Genomic DNA, 21,076 nt, shown 5'->3' with positions numbered 1-21,076 from the left:
GGACAAAATTCCATAGACCTAAAGAACCTGAGTCTCTGGATTGTACCCATACAGAAATAAATTTAAGCACATAATACAGGGGCTATTATCATAAAATTTAAAATAATTGAGAATAAATATAATATCCTAAAAGTTTTCAAAAAGAGAGTGGGGCACATATAAAGAAGAATGCCTCAGAGTGAGTCTGGAAATCTCATCAACCTTGCCAGCTTAAAAAAAGGAGCAATAAGAAAGTCTGATTGCTAATAAATTTCACTTTGGAGTGCTATGCACAGTCACTATCAGTCATGGATTGGTAGTTCAGACATGTTAAGACAATAACAACAAAATCTTGCTAACACTCTTTTCAATCTGAAAGAGTGCTCCAGCAGAATTATGGAGAATAGACTAATCAAGAATAGGAGGACATAGGATCCAGGGAAAATGGGATTGAAAACAGGAGACCAAGGAAGAACATTCAGGTGTTGCAGCAGCTCATTAGGAAGCAGCACAGACAAAGTAAGAGTGGCATTCCCAGAGGGGAAGAAAAGAACCTGGTCAATTATGTAATATGTATAGTGAATATTTTTATTTAACTAAGAATTGTGCAGTGATTATATAGTAAAGGGAGGGATAGTTTAAGGAGCTAAATACTCATTTACCTTAATAAAGAAGTCAGTAAATATTGCCTAAAAATCAGTAAATCCAGAAATAGCAGGATAAATATCTTAAAATAGGCCCTGGCCGGTTGGCTCGATTCCCAGCCAGGGCACATAGGAGAAGCACCCATTTGCTTCTCCACCCCCCCCCCCCTCCTTCCTCTCTGTCTCTCTCTTCTCCTCCCGCAGCCAAGGCTCCATTGGAGCAAAGATGGCCCGGGCGCTGGGGATGGCTCCTTGGCCTCTGCCCCAGGCACTAGAGTGGCTCTGGTCGTGGCAGAGCGACGCCCCAGAGGGGCAGAGCATCGCCCCCTGGTGGGCAGAGCATCGCCCTTGGTGGGCGTGCCGGGTGGATCCTGGTGGGGCGCATGCGGGAGTCTGTCTGACTGTCTCTCCCTGTTTCCAGCTTCAGAAAAAAAAAAATCTTAAAATAGAAAATAAATGTCTAAAAGAATTAAAAATGTGTTTCTCTTGAGGATGACAGGTCCACTGTTTTTCATAACCTCTTAGAATTTAGGGCTTTATAAAACTATTTGCCCTTTTCTAAAAGTCAAATTTAATTTTAAAAGGAATATGGTGTTTAAAATGTCAGAGAAACAGAATAATTATGTATTGTCAAGGTTTTACATTTTTGTCTCATTATTTTTTAGAGTTCCTGGAATAACTATTGCTACAGATGTTATCTGTGGTTTTCCTGGAGAAACAGATCAAGATTTTCAAGAAACAGTGAAACTTGTTGAAGAATACAAATTTCCAAGCCTCTTTATTAACCAGTTTTACCCAAGACCAGGAACTCCTGCTGCGAAACTGGAACAAGTTCCAGCACAAGTGGTAAGATGCTTTTCTTATAAGTCATTAAATTTAGCCAATAATTACACAAATGCATCTGTGTTGCCTATCGTAACACAGCTGGTTCATATATAACCCTTAGGTTATAACAGATGGGGTGTTTTCCAAGTTGGGGTCAGGGTGGGGGGCCTTGGATAAGTCAAAAGACCTTAGGCAACTGAAATGTCCCCTTTTTTTTTTTTTTTGAAGAATGAGGTTAAGGTGACACTGGGAAAGAAAATTTTAAGTAAAATTAGTACTGGTCTATGTTTATAAAATAAATTCTTGAGTGTTTCAAAGTCAGGCAATATTTAAATATCTGTGAGCAAAGAAGGCATCATATTGATGCTGCTTTTTAAGAGACTTTCATGATTTGTTACTTACTGGAGGTCCCATGGTTTTCCTGTTTTTTCTAGATATGGATTTGATACTGCCTATCTAACTATCTACCTATCTATCATCTACATCATCTTATCAATTATCAATTTATCTCAGATGTGTGTTGCTTTTGCAATGAAACTCAATATAATTTCATCCTCACATATTCATAGATAATAGTAAGATGACTTAAAATAAATGTGAAAATTTTGAGGCCCTGACTGGTTGGGTCAGTGGTAAAGCATCAGCCCAGCATGTGGCAGTCCCAGCTTTGATTCCCGGGCAGGGCACACAGGAGAAGCACCCATCTGCTTCTCCACACCTCCCCCTCTCCTTTCTTTCTATCTCTCTCTTCCCTTCCCGCAGCCAAGGCTTTATTGGAGCAAAGTTGGCCCGGGTGCTGAGGATGGCTCCATGGCCTCTGCCTCAGGCACTAGAATGGCTCTGGTTGCAATGTAGCAGTGCCCCAGATGGCAGAGCATCGCCCCCTAATGGGCATGCTGGATGCATCCTAATCGGGCACATGAGGGAGTCTTTCTCTCTGCCTCCCCACTTCTCACTTCAGAAAAAATACAAAAAAGAAAAAAAAGGAAAATTTTGAAATCCAGTAATGATTGTTTCCTTGAATGTCCCAGATATTAATAGTCTCAAACAAACATTTCATTTCTAGGTTTATTAGCTAAATAAAGATGGAAAATGTAAATAAACCTTAAGAGGAAGTAGAATTATTTAACTGAAAATTTTCTGTTTTGTTTCTAATAACTAAAAAGTATTGTAGACTGCCATTAATTTTTCTCAAATGCTTTCATGAATAAATACTAAAAGGAAACCCAGAGCTTGTTACTGTTTTTCTATTGTATCAAACCTATAACATATACTGTATTTCCACATGTATAAGACATACACTTTATTTAAAAACTTTAGGGTTTAAAAACTGGGTGCGTCTTATACAGTGGTTGTGGCACTTCAAATGCCATAGATGGAACTGAGGACGAGGCAATATATGAAGACAGTGATTTGTTCTCAGACACAGATGAGGACAAGCTCATGGATGGGAGTTTTGACAGTGAAGAGGAGTTGTCTGAATTTTATGATGAATAAAACTTGAGTTTAATAACTTTATGTAATACATTTTTTTTCAAATTTCGGGCCCCAAAATTAATGTGCGTCTTATACATGGTAGTTTCTTATACATGGGGAAATATGGTAGATTGTTATTTTAAAACATATATATACACCTATATATGTGTCTTTTTCTTTTCAGTAAAACCAAAGGTAATATCATTCTTTGTTTTCCCAAATTTTCATTTTTATTTTACAGGTTTCTGAGTATAAAAGAATAAGCAAATATTTTACTGATAGATCATTTATTTCTGATTTCATCAGTGAAAATCATATTATTATACCACAGATAACTAACTATTCACAAACATAAAAAGAAGTCAATTTATTATTTTTGTATCTAAATTTTAATTTTTATTGGGGTACAGTTTATATACATCAAAGTTTACTTTTTATTGTTCAGTTATTTGGATTTTGATAAATGTTTATGGTAGTGTAACTACCACCACAAGCAAGACAGAAAATGGTCACATCTTCCCCCCAACAAATTCCTTTTAACATTTTTGTAGTCATTTGTTCCTTCCATCTCCAGTTTCTGGCAACCACTGTCCTTATAGTTTACTCCATTCTTTTAAAAACTTTCCTTCTTTAATTAAAATATTTTGGAACTATAACTTACTTGCAGAAAAGTGAACAGCTATACCTTTTTATAAGTGAACACTTGCATGAAGTCAATAGTCAGATTGAGAAGGAGAACATCACCAGGACCCCAGAGGTTGTCATCACTCCCTTCCCTCACCATTCTCTCCCACTTCCCAATAGAAATCACTCGGGCTTATTTTAACGCCATACATTATTTTGACCTGTTTTCAACTTGATATAAATGCAAGAATTCATCAGTATGTAATGTTTGGCTTTTTAAAACTTTATATTGATGAGGCTAGAATATTTTTGCAAGTAACAGTAGTTCATTTTCATTGCTATGTAAGTGTTCTATTGCGTGCCAATCCCAATTTATTCATCTTAATGCCAATCATAATCTGAATCTCCAAGTGACCTGTCTCTACATTAAAATTTGTGAAGTGCTTTTCTAGTTCATTAATCCTCTGTTCATCTGTTTTTAATCTGCTGTCAAACCCATCTGTGGAATTTTTAATTTTAATTTATTTTTAACTTCTATAATTTAGTTTGATTCTTTTTCATAGATTTTGGTTTTCTAGTGAAATGCTATTTTCTTTTTTATTTATTGAATATTTTACTCGTAAAGTTACCTTTAAGTCCATCCTGAATTCTGCAATATCTGGGTTTAATGTTGGTTTGTTTCTGTTGCCTTTTTTTCCCTTGACTTTGACCAGCTGTCTTCCCTTCTCTGTATATGATTATATTTATTAAATGATTACCACTGTTTACTTATTTATTTATTTATTTTTAATAAATTTTTATTAATGGTAATGGGATGACATTAATAAATCAGGGTACATATATTCAAAGAAAACATGTCTAGGTTATTTTGTCATTAAATTATGTTGCATACCCCTCGCCCAAAGTCAGATTGTGCTCCGCCACCCTCTATCTAGTTCTCTGAGCCCGCCCCTCCCCCTAACTCTCTCCCTCCCTCCCTCCCATGTCCTCCCTCCCCCCACCCCTGGTAACCACCACACTCTTGTCCATGTCTCTTAGTCTCATTTTTATGTTCCACCAATGTATGGAATCATGTAGTTCTTGTTTTTTTCTGATTTACTTATTTCACTCCTTATAATGTTATCAAGATCCCACCATTTTGCTGTAAATGATCTGATGTCATCATTTCTTATGGCTGAGTAGTATTCCATAGTGTATATGTGCCACATCTTCTTTATCCAGTCTTCTATTGAAGGGCTTTTTGGTTGTTTCCATGTCTTGGCTACTGTGAACAGTGCTGCAATGAACATGGGACTACATGTGTCTTCACGTATCAATGTTTCTGAGGTTTTGGGGTATATACCCAGTAGAGGGATTGCTGGGTCATAAGGTAGTTCTATTTTCAGTTTTTTGAGGAACCACCATACTTTCCTCCATAATGGTTGTACTACTTTACAGTCCCACCAACAGTGAATGAGGGTTCCTTTTTCTCCACAGCCTCTCCAACATTTGCTATTACCCGTCTTGTTGATAATAGCTAATCTAACAGGAGTGAGGTGGTATCTCATTGTAGTTTTGATTTTCATTTCTCTAATAACGAATGAAGCTGAGCATCTTTTCATATATCTGTTGGCCATTTGTATCTCTTCCTGGGAGAAGTGTCTGTTCATGTCCTCTTCCCATTTTTTTATTGGATTGTTTGTTTGTTTGTTGTTGAGTTTTATGAGTTCTTTGTAAATTTTGGATATTAGGCCCTTATCTGAGCTGTTGTTTGAAAATATCATTTCCCATTTAGTTGGCTGTCTGTTTATTTTTATATCAGTTTCTCTTGCTGAGCAAAAACTTTTTATTCTGATGTAGTCCCATTCATTTATCTTTGCCTTCACTTCTCTTGCCATTGGAGTCAAGTTCATAAAATGTTCTTTAAAACCCAGGTCCATGATTTTAGTACCTATGTCTTCTTCTATGTACTTTATTGTTTCAGGTCTTATATTTAGATCTTTGATCCATTTTGAATTAATTTTAGTACACGGGGACAAGCTGTAGTCGAGTTTCATTCTTTTGCATGTGGCTTTCCAGTTTTCCCAACACCGTTTGTTGAAGAGGCTTTCTTTTCTCCATTGTGTGTTGTTGGCCCCTTTATCAAAGATTATTTGACCATATATATGTGGTTTTATTTCTGGGCTTTCTATTCTGTTCCATTGGTCTGAGTGTCTATTTTTCTGCCAATACCATGCTGTTTTGATTATCGTGGCCCTATAATATAGTTTAAAGTCAGGTATTGTAATGCCCCCAGCTTCATTCTTTTTCCTTAGGATTGTTTTGGCTATTCGGGGTTTTTTATAGTTCCATATAAATCTGATAATTTTTTGTTCCATTTCTTTAAAAAATCTCATAGGGATTTTGATGGGAATTGCATTAAATTTGTATATTGCTTTGGGTAATATGGCCATTTTGATTATATTTATTCTTCCTATCCAAGAACAAGGAATATTTTTCCAACTCATTGTATCTTTTTCGATTTCCCTTAACAATGCTTTGTAATTTTCATTATATAGGTCCTTTACATTCTTTGTTAGGTTTATTCCTAGGTATTTTATTTTTTTTGTTGCAATCGTGAAGGGGATTACTTTTTTGAGTTCGTTTTCTAATATTTCATTGTTGGCATATAGAAAGGCTATGGACTTTTGTATGTTAATTTTGTATCCTGCGACCTTACTGTATTGGTTTATTGTTTCTAATAATCTTTTTGTGGAGTCCTTCGGGTTTTCGATGTATAGGATCATATCATCAGCAAAAAGTGATACCTTTACTTCTTCTTTTCCGATATGGATGCCTTTTATTTCTTTGTCTTGTCTGATTGCTCTGGCCAGAACTTCTAGCACCACGTTGAATAAGAGTGGAGAGAGTGGACAACCCTGTCTTGTTCCTGATTTAAGGTAGAAAGTCCTCAGTTTTATGCCGTTTAATAGGATGTTGGCTGATGGTTTATCATATACGGCCTTTATCATGTTGAGATATTTTCCTTCTATACCCATTTTGTTGAGAGTCTTAAACATAAAATTGTGTTGTATTTTATCAAAAGCCTTTTCTGCATCTATTGATAAGATCATGTGGTTTTTGTTCTTTGTTTTGTTGATATGGTGTATTACGTTAACCATTTTGCGTATGTTGAACCATCCTTGAGATTCTGGGATGAATCCCACTTGATCATGATGTATTGTTTTTTTAATATGTTGTTGTATTCGGTTTGCCAGTATTTTGTTTAGTATTTTGGCATCTGTATTCATTAGAGATATTGGTCTGTAGTTTTCTTTCTTTGTGCCATCCTTGCCAGGTTTTGGTATGAGGGTTATGTTGGCCTCATAAAATGTGTTTGGAAGTATTGCTTCTTCTTCAATTTTTTGGAAGACTTTGAGTAGAATAGGAACCAAGTCTTCTTTGAATGTTTGATAGAATTCACTAGTATAACCGTCTGGGCCTGGACTTTTATTTTGGGGGAGGTTTTTAATAGTTTTTTCTATTTCCTCCCTGCTGACTGGTCTGTTTAGGCTTTCTGCTTCTTCATGACTCAGTCTAGGAAGGTTGTATTGTTCTAGGAATTTATCCATTTCTTCTAGATTGTTGTATTTGGTGGCATATACTTTTTCATAGTATTCTACAATAATTCTTTGTATATCTATGATGTCTGTGGTGATCTCTCCTCTTTCATTTTGGATTTTATTTATTTGAGTCCTGTGTCTTTTTTCCTTGGTGAGTCTTGCCAAGGGTTTGTCAATTTTGTTGATCTTTTCAAAGAACCAGCTCCTTGTTTTATTGATTTTTTCTATAGTTTTTCTGTTCTCTATTTCATTTATTTCTGCTCTGATTTTTATTATCTCCTTTCTTCGGCTGGTTTTGGGTTGTCTTTGTTCTTCTTTTTCTAGTTCCTTAAGGTGTGAAGTTAAGTGGTTTACTTCGGCTCTCTCTTGTTTGTTCATATAGGCCTGAAGTGATATGAACTTTCCTCTTATTACTGCTTTTGCTGCATCCCAGAGATTCTGATATGCCGTATTTTCATTTTCATTTGTCTGTATATATCTTTTGATCTCTGCGCTCATTTCTTCTTTGACCCATTCATTTTTTAGAAGTATGTTGTTTAGTTTCCACATTTTTGTGGGTTTTTCCCCCTCTTTTTTGCAGTTGAATTCTAGTTTCAAGGCTTTATGATCAGAAAATATGCTTGGTACAATTTCAATTTTTCTAAATTTGCTGATATTGTCTTTGTGGCCCAACATATGGTCAATTCTTGAGAATGTTCCATGTACACTAGAGAAAAATGTATACTCTGTCGCTTTGGGATGAAGTGTCCTGTAGATGTCTATCATATCCAGGTGTTCTAGTATTTCGTTTAAGGCCACTATATCTTTATTGATTCTTTGTTTGGATGACCGATCTAGAGACGTCAGCGGTGTATTGAGGTCTCCAAGTATGATTGTATTTTTGTTAGTTTTTGTTTTAAGGTCAATAAGTAGCTGTCTTATATATTTTGGTGCTCCTTGGTTTGGTGCATATATATTAAGGATTGTTATGTCTTCTTGATTCAACTTCCCCTTAATCATTATGAAATGACCATTTTTGTCTCTGAGTACTTTTTCTGTCTTGTAGTCAGCATTATTAGATATGAGTATTGCTACGCCTGCTTTTTTTTTGGGTGTTGTTTGCTTGGAGTATTGTTTTCCAGCCTTTCACTTTGAATTTGTTTTTATCCTTGTTGCTTAGATGTGTTTCTTGTAGGCAACATATAGTTGGATTTTCTTTTTTAATCCATTCTGCTACTCTGTGTCTTTTGATTGGTAAGTTTAATCCATTTACATTTAGTGTAATTATTGACACTTGTGGGTTCCCTACTGCCATTTTATAAATTGCTTTCTGTTAGTTTTGTATCTAGTTTGATTCTTCTCTTTTGGTTTTCTATCATTTGGTTTTGTTTGTTTGTGTTCCATACTTCTTTCCTCTGTTGCTACCTTTTTTACGTCAAGTGTTTTTGTGGTGGTTTTTTCAAGGGTGGTTACCATTAAGTAATGAAAAGGGTACCTACCCTATTCATTGTAGTACCCTATCTTATAAGTATTTCTGCACTTCATCGTCCTTTGCTACTGTTAATCTCCATCCTCTCCCCCCTTTTTTTCCTTTGTTGTCACAGTTTAAGTTTGGTTTTATTGTGTTCTTGGTGGAGCTGTTACTTGTGGTGTTGTTTTCTTTTGTTCTTTGAATCTGTTTGGAAAACCCCCTTTAGTATTTCCTGGAGTGGGGGCTTTCTGTTGATAAATTCTCTCATCTTTTCTGTATTTGTGAATGTTTTTATATCTCCTTCATACTTGAAGGATAGCTTTGATGGGTATAGTATTCTTGGCTGAAAGTTCCTCTCTTTCAGGGCTTTAAATATTGGGGTCCACTCTCTTCTAGCTTGTAGAGTTTCTGCTGAGAAATCTGATGATAATCTAATAGGCCTTCCTTTATATGTTGTACTCTTCTTTTCCCTGGCTGCCTTGAGAATTTTTTCTTTGTCATTGGTTTGTGTCATCTTTATTATGATGTGCCTTGGAGTGGGTTTGTTGGGGTTAAGAAAACTCGGTGTTCTGTTTGCTTCTTGAATTTGAGGCTTTAGTTCCTTCCACAGGCTTGGGAAGTTCTCGTCTATTATTTGTTTGAGTATATTCTCCATTCCATTTTCTTTCTCTTCTCCCTCTGATATACCTATTATTCTTATGTTAGTCTTTCTGATGGAGTCAGATAATTCTTGTAGGGCTATCTCATTTTTTTTTAAATTTTTGAGTCTCTTTCTTCTTCTCTCTGTTGTGCCTCAAGTTGTTTGTCTTCTATTTCACTAATCCTATCCTCAATCTGGGCTGTTCTGTTAGCTAAGCTTGTTACCTTGTTTTTCAGCTCATGAATTGAGTTTTTCATTTCTGTTTGATTTGTTTTTATAGTTTCAGTTTCCTTGGTAATATATTCTTTGTGTTCATTGAGTTGTTTTCTGATCTCCCTATATTGCCTTTCTGTGTTTTCTTGTATATCTCTGAGTATTTTTAAGATTTCTATTTTAAATTCTCTGTCATTTAGCTCCAAGGCTTCCAATATGTTAAGTCTTTTCTCCATAGATTTTTCCACATCTATTTGTGTTACCTCTCTTTCTTTTGTATCCATAATATTTGATTTCCTCTTTCTTATCAGCATCTGAGGGTGGTCTTGTTGATAGCACTAATTAGAATTAATAAAGAGTAAAAAGTAAAAAAAAAAAAAAGAAAAAGGTAAAACACCCCACAAAAAAAACAGTAATAATTTATTATTTCCCCCTTTTTTCTTTCTTCTCTTTCCCTCCTCTCCCCTCCTCAGGGAAATATCGTGCCTATAATTGAAGGCCTGATTTGGTGTGAAGAGTTCAAGGGGCAAAAAAAGGGAGTAGGGACCTACTAAATGCAAAAAAAAAAAAAAAAAAAAAAGGAAGAAAATCTTAGACAAGCATAAGATGATTTGCTTGTAAGTGATGGTCAACTAAGAGATATAATGAGAGGGATAAGAGGGAACCAGAAAAAAGGACCAAAAAAGAATAATAATGAAGAGAAAAATAAAAATAATAAGTAAAAATCTGTTGTATTAAGTGGAGCAAAGACTAAATACAATGGAGACCTTGGGTTGGGAGGACCCAAAATGCCACAAAAATAAACAAACAAGAAAAAAATAAAAACAAAAGGAAATAAGAAAAATAAAGCCAAAAAAAGCCTTGAGTCCAAATTAACTAATTTGTTCGTGATTGAGGATTAAATGGGAGGAAAGTAAAATGAGAGAAGAAAAAACGAATAGAAAGGAAAAAATAAGAAAAAGAGAAAAACGAAGGAAGAAATAAAAAAGGAAAAGAAAAAAAAAACAAAATAAAGCAAAACAAACAAACAAAAAAAAACAAAAGAGGAGAGAGTGAGAGTTAAGTGTTTTGGAGTATAACCTTAAAGGAGGGTGAGAATGAAGAAGAGGAATAAAATGTAACACTCATGGGTAGTGTAGTTCAAGAAAAGGGAAGCATAAGATGGGCAGAGAATAGAAGGACCGAGGTGGAGGAAATAAAGGCAATAAGATAGAAGAAACAAACAACAACAAAAAAAAAATTAGTGGAACAAGTTGTAAAGTCTGTGGATTTTTCTTGATTTTGAGAGGTTAACTTCTTCCTTTTTCTTTTCTCTCCCTCTTCCTGGTCGGTGACTCTGTACCCCAGGCTCTGCCCCTGTGTCACACCCAGGCAGGGATTTGCAGTTGATGGGATTTTATGGCAATGTCATATAATTGGCTTTAGTCTTGCTGGTAGTCAAGGCCTGTTGGAGTTTGCAGGGTCCAACAATGAGAAAGTTTGCTTTCCTGGATTCTCTCTCCTAGTCCCCCCTTTCTGAATTAGCAGCCTGGTGATCCAGCTATAAGGCTGCAACTGCTTCTGCCTGGGGAGCAAGAGGCTCAAAGAGCTGGGAAATCCCCACTCTATCCCCACTCAGTGCAAGGCTTTGGGAAAGACTCTGGTAGTCAGGGCCTCCAGTGTAATCAGGCGGGGGTGGGAGTCAATTGTTGTCAAGGTGACTGTTCAGCGCCTAGCATTCAGTTGGACCTCTCAACCCAGGCTTTCCACACTTTGTAGCCTGTTTTTGCTGGGAAGAAGAGGCACTAGTCTCTGCTTGCGACTAGTGTAGTATAGATCTTATTATCTGCCAAGTCCTTCTTGTTAGCATTTATCCCTGAATATGGAGGCTCTATCAATCAGAAGTTGCCCCCGCCCCTTTAGCGGGAGGCACTAAAAAATATCACGCCTCTTGTCTTGGGTCGCTGAACTGAGAGAGATCTTATCAATTAGAACCGAGGGTGCACAGATTTCATGGGTTAAGCTAATTTCAGTGATTGGGTCGCAGCTGTGCTCCCGAAGGTATTTTAGGCTGCCTGCGTGCGCCCCTCCCCCAACGCTTGATTGTTAGCTTGAATGGCTGGGTGAGGTGCCCCGCCCACGGAGAGAATCTCCCAAGTAGAAGACCACCCTGGTGCCTCTCCCGCTCGCCCTGCCGCTGGCGGCTGGATCGCAGCAGGCGCAGGATAATGGGGCACCCTGGGTGTGCGGGCCAGTAGGGCGCTCTGGGCGCGTGGAATGCCCAGGGCATGTGCGGGAATGGGGTGCTCCGGGCACCGGTGGCTGGCGACTCTCACTCGCAGTTCGCGGGCCGCTGGGAACATTAGCGGCGTGCACCCGCGGCTGCTCGCAGCGGTGGCTCGCAGCGGCCGCTCGCAGCTGCTCGCGGAGGCCGCTCGCGGCTCCCGAGTGTGGGCTGACTCACCACAGGCGCACAACCTTGCGGCTTGAATGAATGTCCCTGCGGTAGCTTCCTCCACACCCTCGTCTCTCAGATTCAAGTGATAACAGTCCTTTCGCTATCAGTTTGTGTGGAACTCCGGAATGCTCCGAGGATAAATTTTTCTGTTTCTGGTTGATAAATTTGTTGTGATTTAGGGGAGAGCTGTCGGACGCGCTCCTCACGGCGCCATTTCAGTGACGTCACTCTCTCATTTATTTTTTAAAAGAACAAAACTAGGTTCTTGACAATAATGTGTCTTCTTCTTGGAGGATTTAATTTTGCTTCTGCTAGGCTCTAATGTAAAGACTAATTCTTTTTATTGGTCTGAGATTGGTTTGTGAAACTTTTTCAGTCTTTCTGAAGATTAGTTTATTTCTGATTTGCTTTAACTTTTTTGAATGTAGCCTATGGTGTGCTGGTGTCTAACAACCAACTTTCAGTGATAAGGGTTCTGAATTGTAGCATTTGCCAATTTCCATAGTGTAAATTCTTTCACTGTGCCAGTTTTAAACTACCAATGTGACATTACTGGACATGAAATTGGGAAGAGATGCACAAGATCAGCTGGTAAAAAGCTGGATCCCAGATACCAGAGTAGAGCTCTTCTGTAGTAGTCACCAGGGGCTTTCTTTGTGGTGGATCTTCAATACTAGCTTTTGTCTCCTTGGCTCTTAAGAATGCATAAGAGTGTAGTTTCTTAGCCTCTTAGCTTTTGCTTGGCTGCCCAGCCTGCTAGCAACTGCTTACAAATTGATGAATGCCTGGAAAGGAAAAGTGGTTCCAAGTATTGAGCTAATGGACTTTCCTTCTCTCGACAATTTTGGTCCCTCGGGTCCTCTCTGCCTTAGTAGCATGTTCAAGCACTACATATTATAGATTTTATTCACCTTTTCTTATTGTTCTTGGCAAGATATCGGTCTGATACATGCTAATTTGCCTTAGCCAGAAGCAGAGCAGAATTTATTGCATCAAATCAGCTCTTACATGCTTTTTTGTTGTTATTCAGTCTTTTATCTTGTAAACATATCACCTAGCATCTTTCCTACATTTTTAGACTTTCGACATCCAGTCTTGGCATAGCAGAAATTTTTTTTAAATTTTATATTTTAGAGCAGTGTTTGGTTGACAGTAAAACTGAGTAGAAAGTACATAGAATTCCCATATATTCCCTGCTTACACACATCATCTCATATCAAAGTGGTACATTTGTTACATGAATGAACCAACATTGATGCATCATTATTACCTCAAATCCATAATTTACATTTACACTTCACTTCTGGTGTACATTCTATAGGTTTGAATGAATGTGTAATGACATGTCCCTACCATTTCAGTACCATACAGTATAATTTCCCTGCTCTGAAATCCTCTGGGCTCTACCTTGTCATCCCCTCCTCTTCCATAACACCTGGAAAGCACTGGTGTTTTTACTCTTTGTAGTCTTGCCTTTTCTAGAATATCATGTAATTGGAATGATATAGTATCTATTCTTTTCAGATTGGCTTCTTTTACTTAGTAATATACACTTAAGTTTCCTTCATGTCTTTGCAGGGTTTGATAGCTCATTTCACTTTAAAACAAGATAGATTTGTTGTCTCACAGCTGAGACTAGAAGTCTGAAAGCAAGCCCCTGCTCCCTTGGGACCGTACTAGGAACCCTTCCTTGCTTCTTCCTGACTTTGAGTTTGTTGGTAATCTTTTTCTTTCGCTTGCAGCTGCATAATTCCAGTCTTTGCCTTTATTATTACACAGTATCCCTATGTTTCCCTGTATTCACATAGCTGTCTTGTAAGGACTGCAGTAATGTTAGATTAGGGAACCTATTCCTCATATTAACTAGTTATATCTGCAATGACCCTGTTCAAATAAGGTCACATTCTGAGATGCATGGGTTAAGATTCAATGTATTTCTGTATGGGGAGAAAACAACTCAATCCACAATGCTCTCTTATTTCTATAATTCTGCTCTAGGTAAAAACTAGCCTAGAAAGATTTATTCTCTGTAATATCTTGAACCTTAAATAAAGGGAAATAGCATTAATAATAAAATTTGAGAGATATGCCATGAAAGAGGATATGTGATGTGTATTTTATTCTTTTTTGTTCTCTTAAATTTATCAAAAATTAAAAATTGTTTACTGGTCTCAGGTATTTTATAAAGGTATTTAATAACTAAACTTCACTAAAATAAAACAGTGCAACAAAATGGGTGGTAATTCTTTCTTATCTAATACATTTCTCATTTTCTTGCCCAGAAAATCAACAGTGAAAGTAGAATCTAACCCATTATTGGAAGCAGAGCACAATACCAGCTGCTTTCAAACAACAGCTTTTTACTCTGGCTTTAGAATGCCAGAATAATGAGAATCTATTGTTCTCTTAGATATATTTTATTTCTACTAAAACTAAGCCCCTAAAAATGTTCTTTCCATATAAGTGACATAAAAGAAATAATTTCAGTATAATTTTCCCTTTCTTAATAACTACTGTTACATGAATACTAGTATTAATATAAATAAATTTCATTGTATTTAATGTTTTATAGTAGAGCTCTGATAAATAAATTGTGTGGGGTTTTTTTTATCGTTTAAATCACCAAATTGATAAAACACCATTCAGTTGAGTTTTGCTTTTGCATAGGTGAGAGGGGTAGATTTATTTGCTAATTCTGCTAAAACAAAGAATATAACGTTTTTAAGTTTATAATGAAAATAAATTAAGCAGTATACAGTGTGTCCGTAAAGTCATGGTGCACTTTTGACCGGTCACAGGAAAGCAACAAAAGACGATAGAAATGTGAAATCTGCACCAAATAAAAGGAAAACTCTCCCAGTTTCATACCTATTCAGTGCAGTTCAATGTGGGCTCACGCACAGATTTTTTAGGGCTCCTTAGGTAGCTATCCCGTATAGCCTCTACAGACTCGTCCACCAAACTGCCGATTTCCTTCAACTGCTTATCCCGCCGAGTAATGTTATTCCTACGTGGTGGCGCTTCGTTATAAACGCGCTGATATTCACATTGCACTTTGGTGACGGAATTGAATTTAGCGAGCCACAGAACACATTGAACTTTCCTCTGTACCGTCCACATCTTGACTGGCATGGCCGTGGGCTGCTCCGCTGTACACACGGTGTTACATCATCATCTGCGCATGCGCACATGCTGCCACATCATCCTACAGAAACTGGAAGGGTTTTTCTTTTATTTGGTGCAGATTTCACATTTCTACCATCTTTTGTTACTTTCCTGTGACCGGTCAAAAGTTCACTATGATTTTATGGACACACTGTATTTTTTATGAACAGATAAACTAAAAGTTATGTTTTCTTAGTTTTTGCCAGATTTTTAATGTATGAGATTTAATAGTGAAATGACCTATACCAAAGAGAGTGATGTTAGACTTTTGGACGAAAAGTCATATTTGCATGTTTATGTTTTCTATTCCATTGAGTATTCCTGCATTAGTCTTCATTAATCATAAATAATTCTAATAGTATTATTAAATTGTGATCAAGATTTTTGATCTGCCTAGAGAAGGTCCTGTAAAAAGTCTTTTGATCCTTATCTGTCATAAACTCCTAACTTTGTTTTTGAGAAAATTTTGATGAAAAATAATGGCATGATGAAATCTTTGTTTTAAGAGATCTATGACTTGAAAAATATCTTTAGGCAACAAGAGTGGCTGTTGAAGTGTTTCTATTGTTTCAAAATGTAAAATTGTGATATTAAATCCACCTGCTTGCTCATCTTAAATCTTGGAACCAGAGTATAAAGATAATGTCTTTAAGTATATGTCAACATGAAAAATTCATAACATACTTACTTGCAAGTTCTAGAATATACATTCTAAAGATAATGAGGCCACAATAGACATTGCTGTCTCAGCCCCGATGAGTGGGAGTGTGTTCCTGAGAGGTTGGAGGGCATTGTTGGGGTTGAGAAACAGAGGCAGTTTTGCTGAAACTGTCCGTGTAGTTTTCCCTGTGAGGAAGTGAGTTTTTGCTAGAGGTTTCAAACCAAGGCAGGTGACTGCTTGGAATAGAAGTTGAATCAGGAATGTTGTTAAATCACATACAGAAGGTTATTTAATGACACATAATGGCTCTTCCAAAACTAGTTGCCTGTTAGTCCAGGACACACTTTATCTTAAAAGGCAAGACAGAGAAATATAGCATATCTAAAGAACCTTATCACTTTCTCTAAAAGTTTTTAAAACTTTTTGTTGTTTCTGAGAATGATCCTAAAGTTTAACAACTCAGTATTTTAGTGACAAGTTGCCTTAATGGAAGGAGTGCTGACACTGTTAACTTCCTAGCTAGCATAATGATAGTATTCACACAGTCCTGATTTCCAAATTAAACTTTTTTTCTTTGGTGAAGAGGAAAAACATATTTTCAAGAGTTTTATACTCTAGATTGTTAGGGACATTTTATTCTAGACTGATTCCCAGACACACCTATCGGGAGCCCCCTTTTCTCAAGATCCTTTTTATTTTAACTTCTCTGTCTAGAAGGAATGTTTTGGGAATCTTATGCAATTACGGTAATTGTATTTGATTTCTCTATTTTCTTGTTTCTTGACATATTATTTCTCTTTTTATTTTTATTTTTGATAGTTATTTCTTTGCCTGACCATAGCTTTGTGGTTTATAGATTTCAGCAGATCACATGACAGGAGTCTTTCAGATGACTGTAGTAACAGTAGGACAATCCCGAAGGAGTGCTGGGAACCTGCTACCTGTGTGAGGTTTTTTTTGTTTTGTTTTGTTTTTGTATTTTTCCGAAGCTGGAAACGGGGAGAGACAGCCAGACAGACTCCCGCATGCGCCCGACCGGGATCCACCGGCACGCCCACCAGGAGCGAAGCTCTGTCCACCAGGGGGCGATGCTCTGCCCCTCCGGGCGTCGCTCTGCTGCGACCAGAGCCACTCTAGCGCCTGAGGCAGAGGCCAAGGAGCCATCCCCAGTGCTCGGGCCATCTTTGCTCCAATGGAGCCTTGGCTGCGGGAGGGGAAGAGAGAGACAGAGAGGAAGGAGGGGGGTGTGGAGAAGCAAATGGGTGCTTCTCCTATGTGCCCTGGCCGGGAATTGAACCCGGGTCCCCCGCACGCCAGGCCGACACTCTACCGCTGAGCCAACCGGCCAGGGCCCTGTGTGAGTTTTAATACAGTGGTGTGCATTTGACAAATGGAGAATTGAATTTAATAAGCTCTGAAGTGTTTGAAACTCTTCTTAATCTTTGATTCTCTATCATATGATATTAAGACCACCTTTCAGTCCATATTTAGAAAGTTTAGGTGGTTTCTTTTTCTAGATCATTGGCCTAAATGTGTTATCTTGACTTTTCTAGTTTTTTTCACCTTTTACTTTATTATAAATCTGATTACTTTTGTATATATAATCAATTTACTTTTCCTGGAATTTTTAGGGATACTATAACCTATGTAAATTAGTTTTTTATGGGGACTGAAATGACAGCAATGAGTCCCACTGTGGCGGAAAGAATAATGATGCTCCAAAGATGTCCTAATCTCAAAACCTGGAAATGTGCTACCTCACACAGTAACAAGGACTGTGAAGATACGATTAAGTTAAATCATTTGAATTAGGGATGTGTTATCTGGGTGAACTCAATGTAATCCCAAGAATTCTTAGAAGAGGGACACAAGATTTAAAATTGGAGGGAGGAGGAGATGTGAGGACAGAAGCGGAGATCAAGGACAGAACCATGAGCTAAGGAACACAGGCAGTATCCAACAGCCAGAAAGGCAAGGCAGGTTCTCCCCTGCAGCCTGCAGAAGTGCAGCCCCGCCAGGACCTTGACTTAAGACCATAAACCATTTCAGATGTCTGATCTTCAAAACGGTGAAATAATAAATTTGTGCTGTTTTAAGCCACTAAGTCTGTGATCATTTGTTACTGTAACAATAGGAAACTAATATACTAACTATGAAGGATTTTGATCTGAGAGCGTTGTCTGGCTTTAGATACCTCTAAATAATTGATCTTTCAGCCCTTCTTGTTACTGAGGGCTTGCCATGTCACTAGAAGACACATGGTCATTCCTGGGTCTGAGGAAACTTAACCTTGATGCTACCCAACATGTGCAGTAATCTTTGGATCTAATCATAATAATGACATAAAAAATAAAAAGAATTAACATTTATTTAGCAATCAGTATATGTTAGACATTGTTCTGAGGACTTCATCTGTTACCTAATTTCATTCTCACACCTGTGTGAAGTAGGCACCATTATTATATAGTCATTTTGGACAGGAGAGGCTGAGTGATGAACTACCTTGCTCAAGATCACAGAGGGAAGTGCCTGCCTCCCTCTCCGCTCATGTTTTGCCATTCTTTCTAACACACTTGGCGCTTCAACAACACCTGGCTGCTCACAGTTCTCGCGTGGCTTCCTTTTCTCCTCTACCTCCGGCTTTCTAGAGGGATCGGCAGGTGAAGAACCCCAAGAATAAAGAGATCGTGAAACATTTAGTGAGCATGAAGTGCATGCTCTGTGGGGCAGCTTGTATTTGTTTCTGAAAGCTCACTCTAGGTGCAGTGCAGTGGAAATAAAGAGTCAGGGTACAAGGAGGAGTTTGTGCAAGACACGTTTGCACAACTGGCAGGTTTAAGAAGTCTCTGTGACTTATTCCTGCGACTTTCAATAAATATTTTGGACTTAATTAGTCTAAGTCCTAGGTTTAGCTACATGTCAGCAAGGTTATTCCATGTTCAGTGGAGTATATTTACTCTGTAGTCACTCAATTGACTTTGAATAGACTCCTGTCTCACAGATCAAATATTGGTAGGCCAGGACATCTTGTAAGGACCCATAAATATGCCTAACATTTAGTACATTACAGCTTGTTTCTGCCTTTGCTCCTGCCAGTGCTGTTGATGTTCTGTTTCCTAATGGTCAAGACATTGCTCCTAGATCAGCCTGAGCCTCTTCTACTTCAAAAGAGAAGTGCCAGCTCTCCAGACCCCAGCCCTTGTCTTTTCCTTGTCCTCCGCCCCACATGGTTTTATCTTTACCCAAACTGTGTCTACATGGGACTTACAGGATGAGCTTTTCCCCTGAAGATAAGCTTATCAACTGAGTGTGTGTGTGTGTGTGTGTGTGTGTACATGTAGAAAACTCTGGATTTCGGAGCATTGGGAGAAGAGGGAGCTCTGAATGCATCTTTTTATTTTTCATTCTTTTTGAAATAGTCAATTCCCTGTTGTCATGCTCTCACACTGAAAGACTAAAGGAGATGAGAGTGATCATGTTTGGAGCTTTGAAGAATGTGGAAGTAACAAGAATTGTTGAGGCTCTGCCGTGGAGAAGGAAGTTCGCCGGTGTTGATAATGTACTGGCCTTGCCCGTCTTGGCAAGCCCTTTGGTTGTCTGCTGTCTTGAACCTGAAATATTAGAGAATTTAACAAATGTGATTCATTGGGAGTATATCAAAGCAGCATCCTGTCAGAATCTCATGAAAGAAAATCAGTGCTCTAAGAAGGAAGTTCTCTGGGCGGCATGAGAAGTGTGTGCGGTGTGGGCTGCTGTGGGACCTCGCCCGGGGAATTTGTGCACAGGACCCGGGGAGCACCCCTGAGGGAGGTGCCGCCTGTGAGGCCACTCTTAGTCTTTCTTGCCACAGATTTTTTTTTGAAAAAGCATACTTCTGAATCCACTGAGCCTGAATCATTCTTTCAGAAAATCTTTATTTCCCACCCTCTGAATCTGACCTTTACCTGCCACAGAGCACTGCCTGATTTTCTATTAAGTCCTGATGTAATGTTGATGAACTGGATTCAACTACCACCCAAATCAGCTTTGTGTAGTCATCCCTCAGGACAAGACAGGTGCTGGACACATGCAGATGGTTAATGCAGAATGGAGCCATGGTTTTGTGAGATTGGTTACTGTCAGGGTGAAAAAGATAAGAAAAGAAAAACAGATTTTTATTGATACCTAAAACCCTTTCATGTGACTCTTCTGTTAATTATAAGTCACTGAAAGAAAAAAAAATCGAGGTTGACTATACTTTGGAATCATGGTTTATCTTGAGTATCTTAGTATCTCATATGTTCTATAATAACCCAACTTTAGGACAAGGAGAGTCAGATATGATTTGAGAGCTTTGACTATAATAATGGCAGTCTTACTTAGTATTCCATAGTGAGCCTATAGGAAATCTTTTTAAAAAAAAAGAACCCTGGAAACTACACTCAACTTGTTTCTTATGATTCTTTCATTTTTTGCTTATCTTTTGGCATTTTTTATCCTGCTGCTTTTATGAGTGTATAGTTACCAAGACAATAGGAAGATTTATGGTTGTAAGTTTTTCCCTTGGAGGGTGAATGATGGTGAGGACTAGGATTGAGAAGAACTGAGTGAATTTATATTAAATAAAAAGAACATAAATTCTATCCTTGGGAAAGTCGTCTTTATTATATTTCAATCTTAACTTTTTTTGGTAGTGATTATATTCCTTGTTTTATAGAAGTTTCAAAAAAATTGCAAGGATTTACCTAATTCTTATATGCCTTTTATATGAACTCAATTTATTAAAATTGTAATATTCAATTTGAACTCACTTTTTATTACTTTAGTAACGGCTTGAGAAGTGAGTAGACTTTTGGAGCAACTTCTAAAGATAAAGAACTTTATAATTTATTTTTTTATCTTCTGTTATTTTTTTCCTATAATTATGGCTCATTATTAACTCCATATTTATAACCTTCTAAGGGATTTATAAGTGTAGTTCCAACTATTAGAGCTAATGTGTATTTAGGTCCACGTAATATATTCAGTAATTTAACATGACACTTTTGTAAACTCTTGCCTTTTGGAACCATGTTTATTTTATAATTAAGGATTAACAAGTAAAATATGAGCAGATAAGCATTTAAATCGATAAAAATGCACTCTACTAATTATATCTGAAATCTTATATCTAAGATAAATGTCCTGATTCTTTATTTTTGCCACTTATAATAAAAAGTACCTTTTTAACAGTTATTAGGGCAGGGAAATGAGGCTTCCGTTGTTTGAATGTTAGTAAGTGCCAGAAACCAACATAGTCTGTGCTTTTTCTTGTGCTTTGTCTCATGTTATTCTTCTGACACACTTTTAGGTATCTGCTATTATTTTTCACTTTACAGATGAGTTAACAGAGCCTCAGAAAA

The 21,076-nt window shown here is 37.5% G+C and overlaps 1 protein-coding gene across 7 annotated transcripts in view; it reads left to right on the top strand.

The window, feature by feature from the left end:
- Positions 1 to 21,076, top strand: part of CDKAL1 (CDK5 regulatory subunit associated protein 1 like 1) — a 1,056,598-nt gene that overhangs the window by 640,934 nt on the left and 394,588 nt on the right. For all 7 annotated transcript variants that reach the window (XM_066268295.1, XM_066268291.1, XM_066268292.1 and 4 more), the window contains one exon: positions 1,289 to 1,469. In XM_066268295.1, coding sequence (XP_066124392.1) covers positions 1,289 to 1,469 — 181 coding nt within the window. The remainder of the gene's footprint in view (positions 1 to 1,288; positions 1,470 to 21,076) is intronic.

Source organism: Saccopteryx bilineata, chromosome 3 (genome assembly GCF_036850765.1).
Source record: "Saccopteryx bilineata isolate mSacBil1 chromosome 3, mSacBil1_pri_phased_curated, whole genome shotgun sequence".
Taxonomy (NCBI): domain Eukaryota; kingdom Metazoa; phylum Chordata; class Mammalia; order Chiroptera; family Emballonuridae; genus Saccopteryx; species Saccopteryx bilineata.
This window is presented reverse-complemented; position numbering and strand designations above follow the sequence as displayed.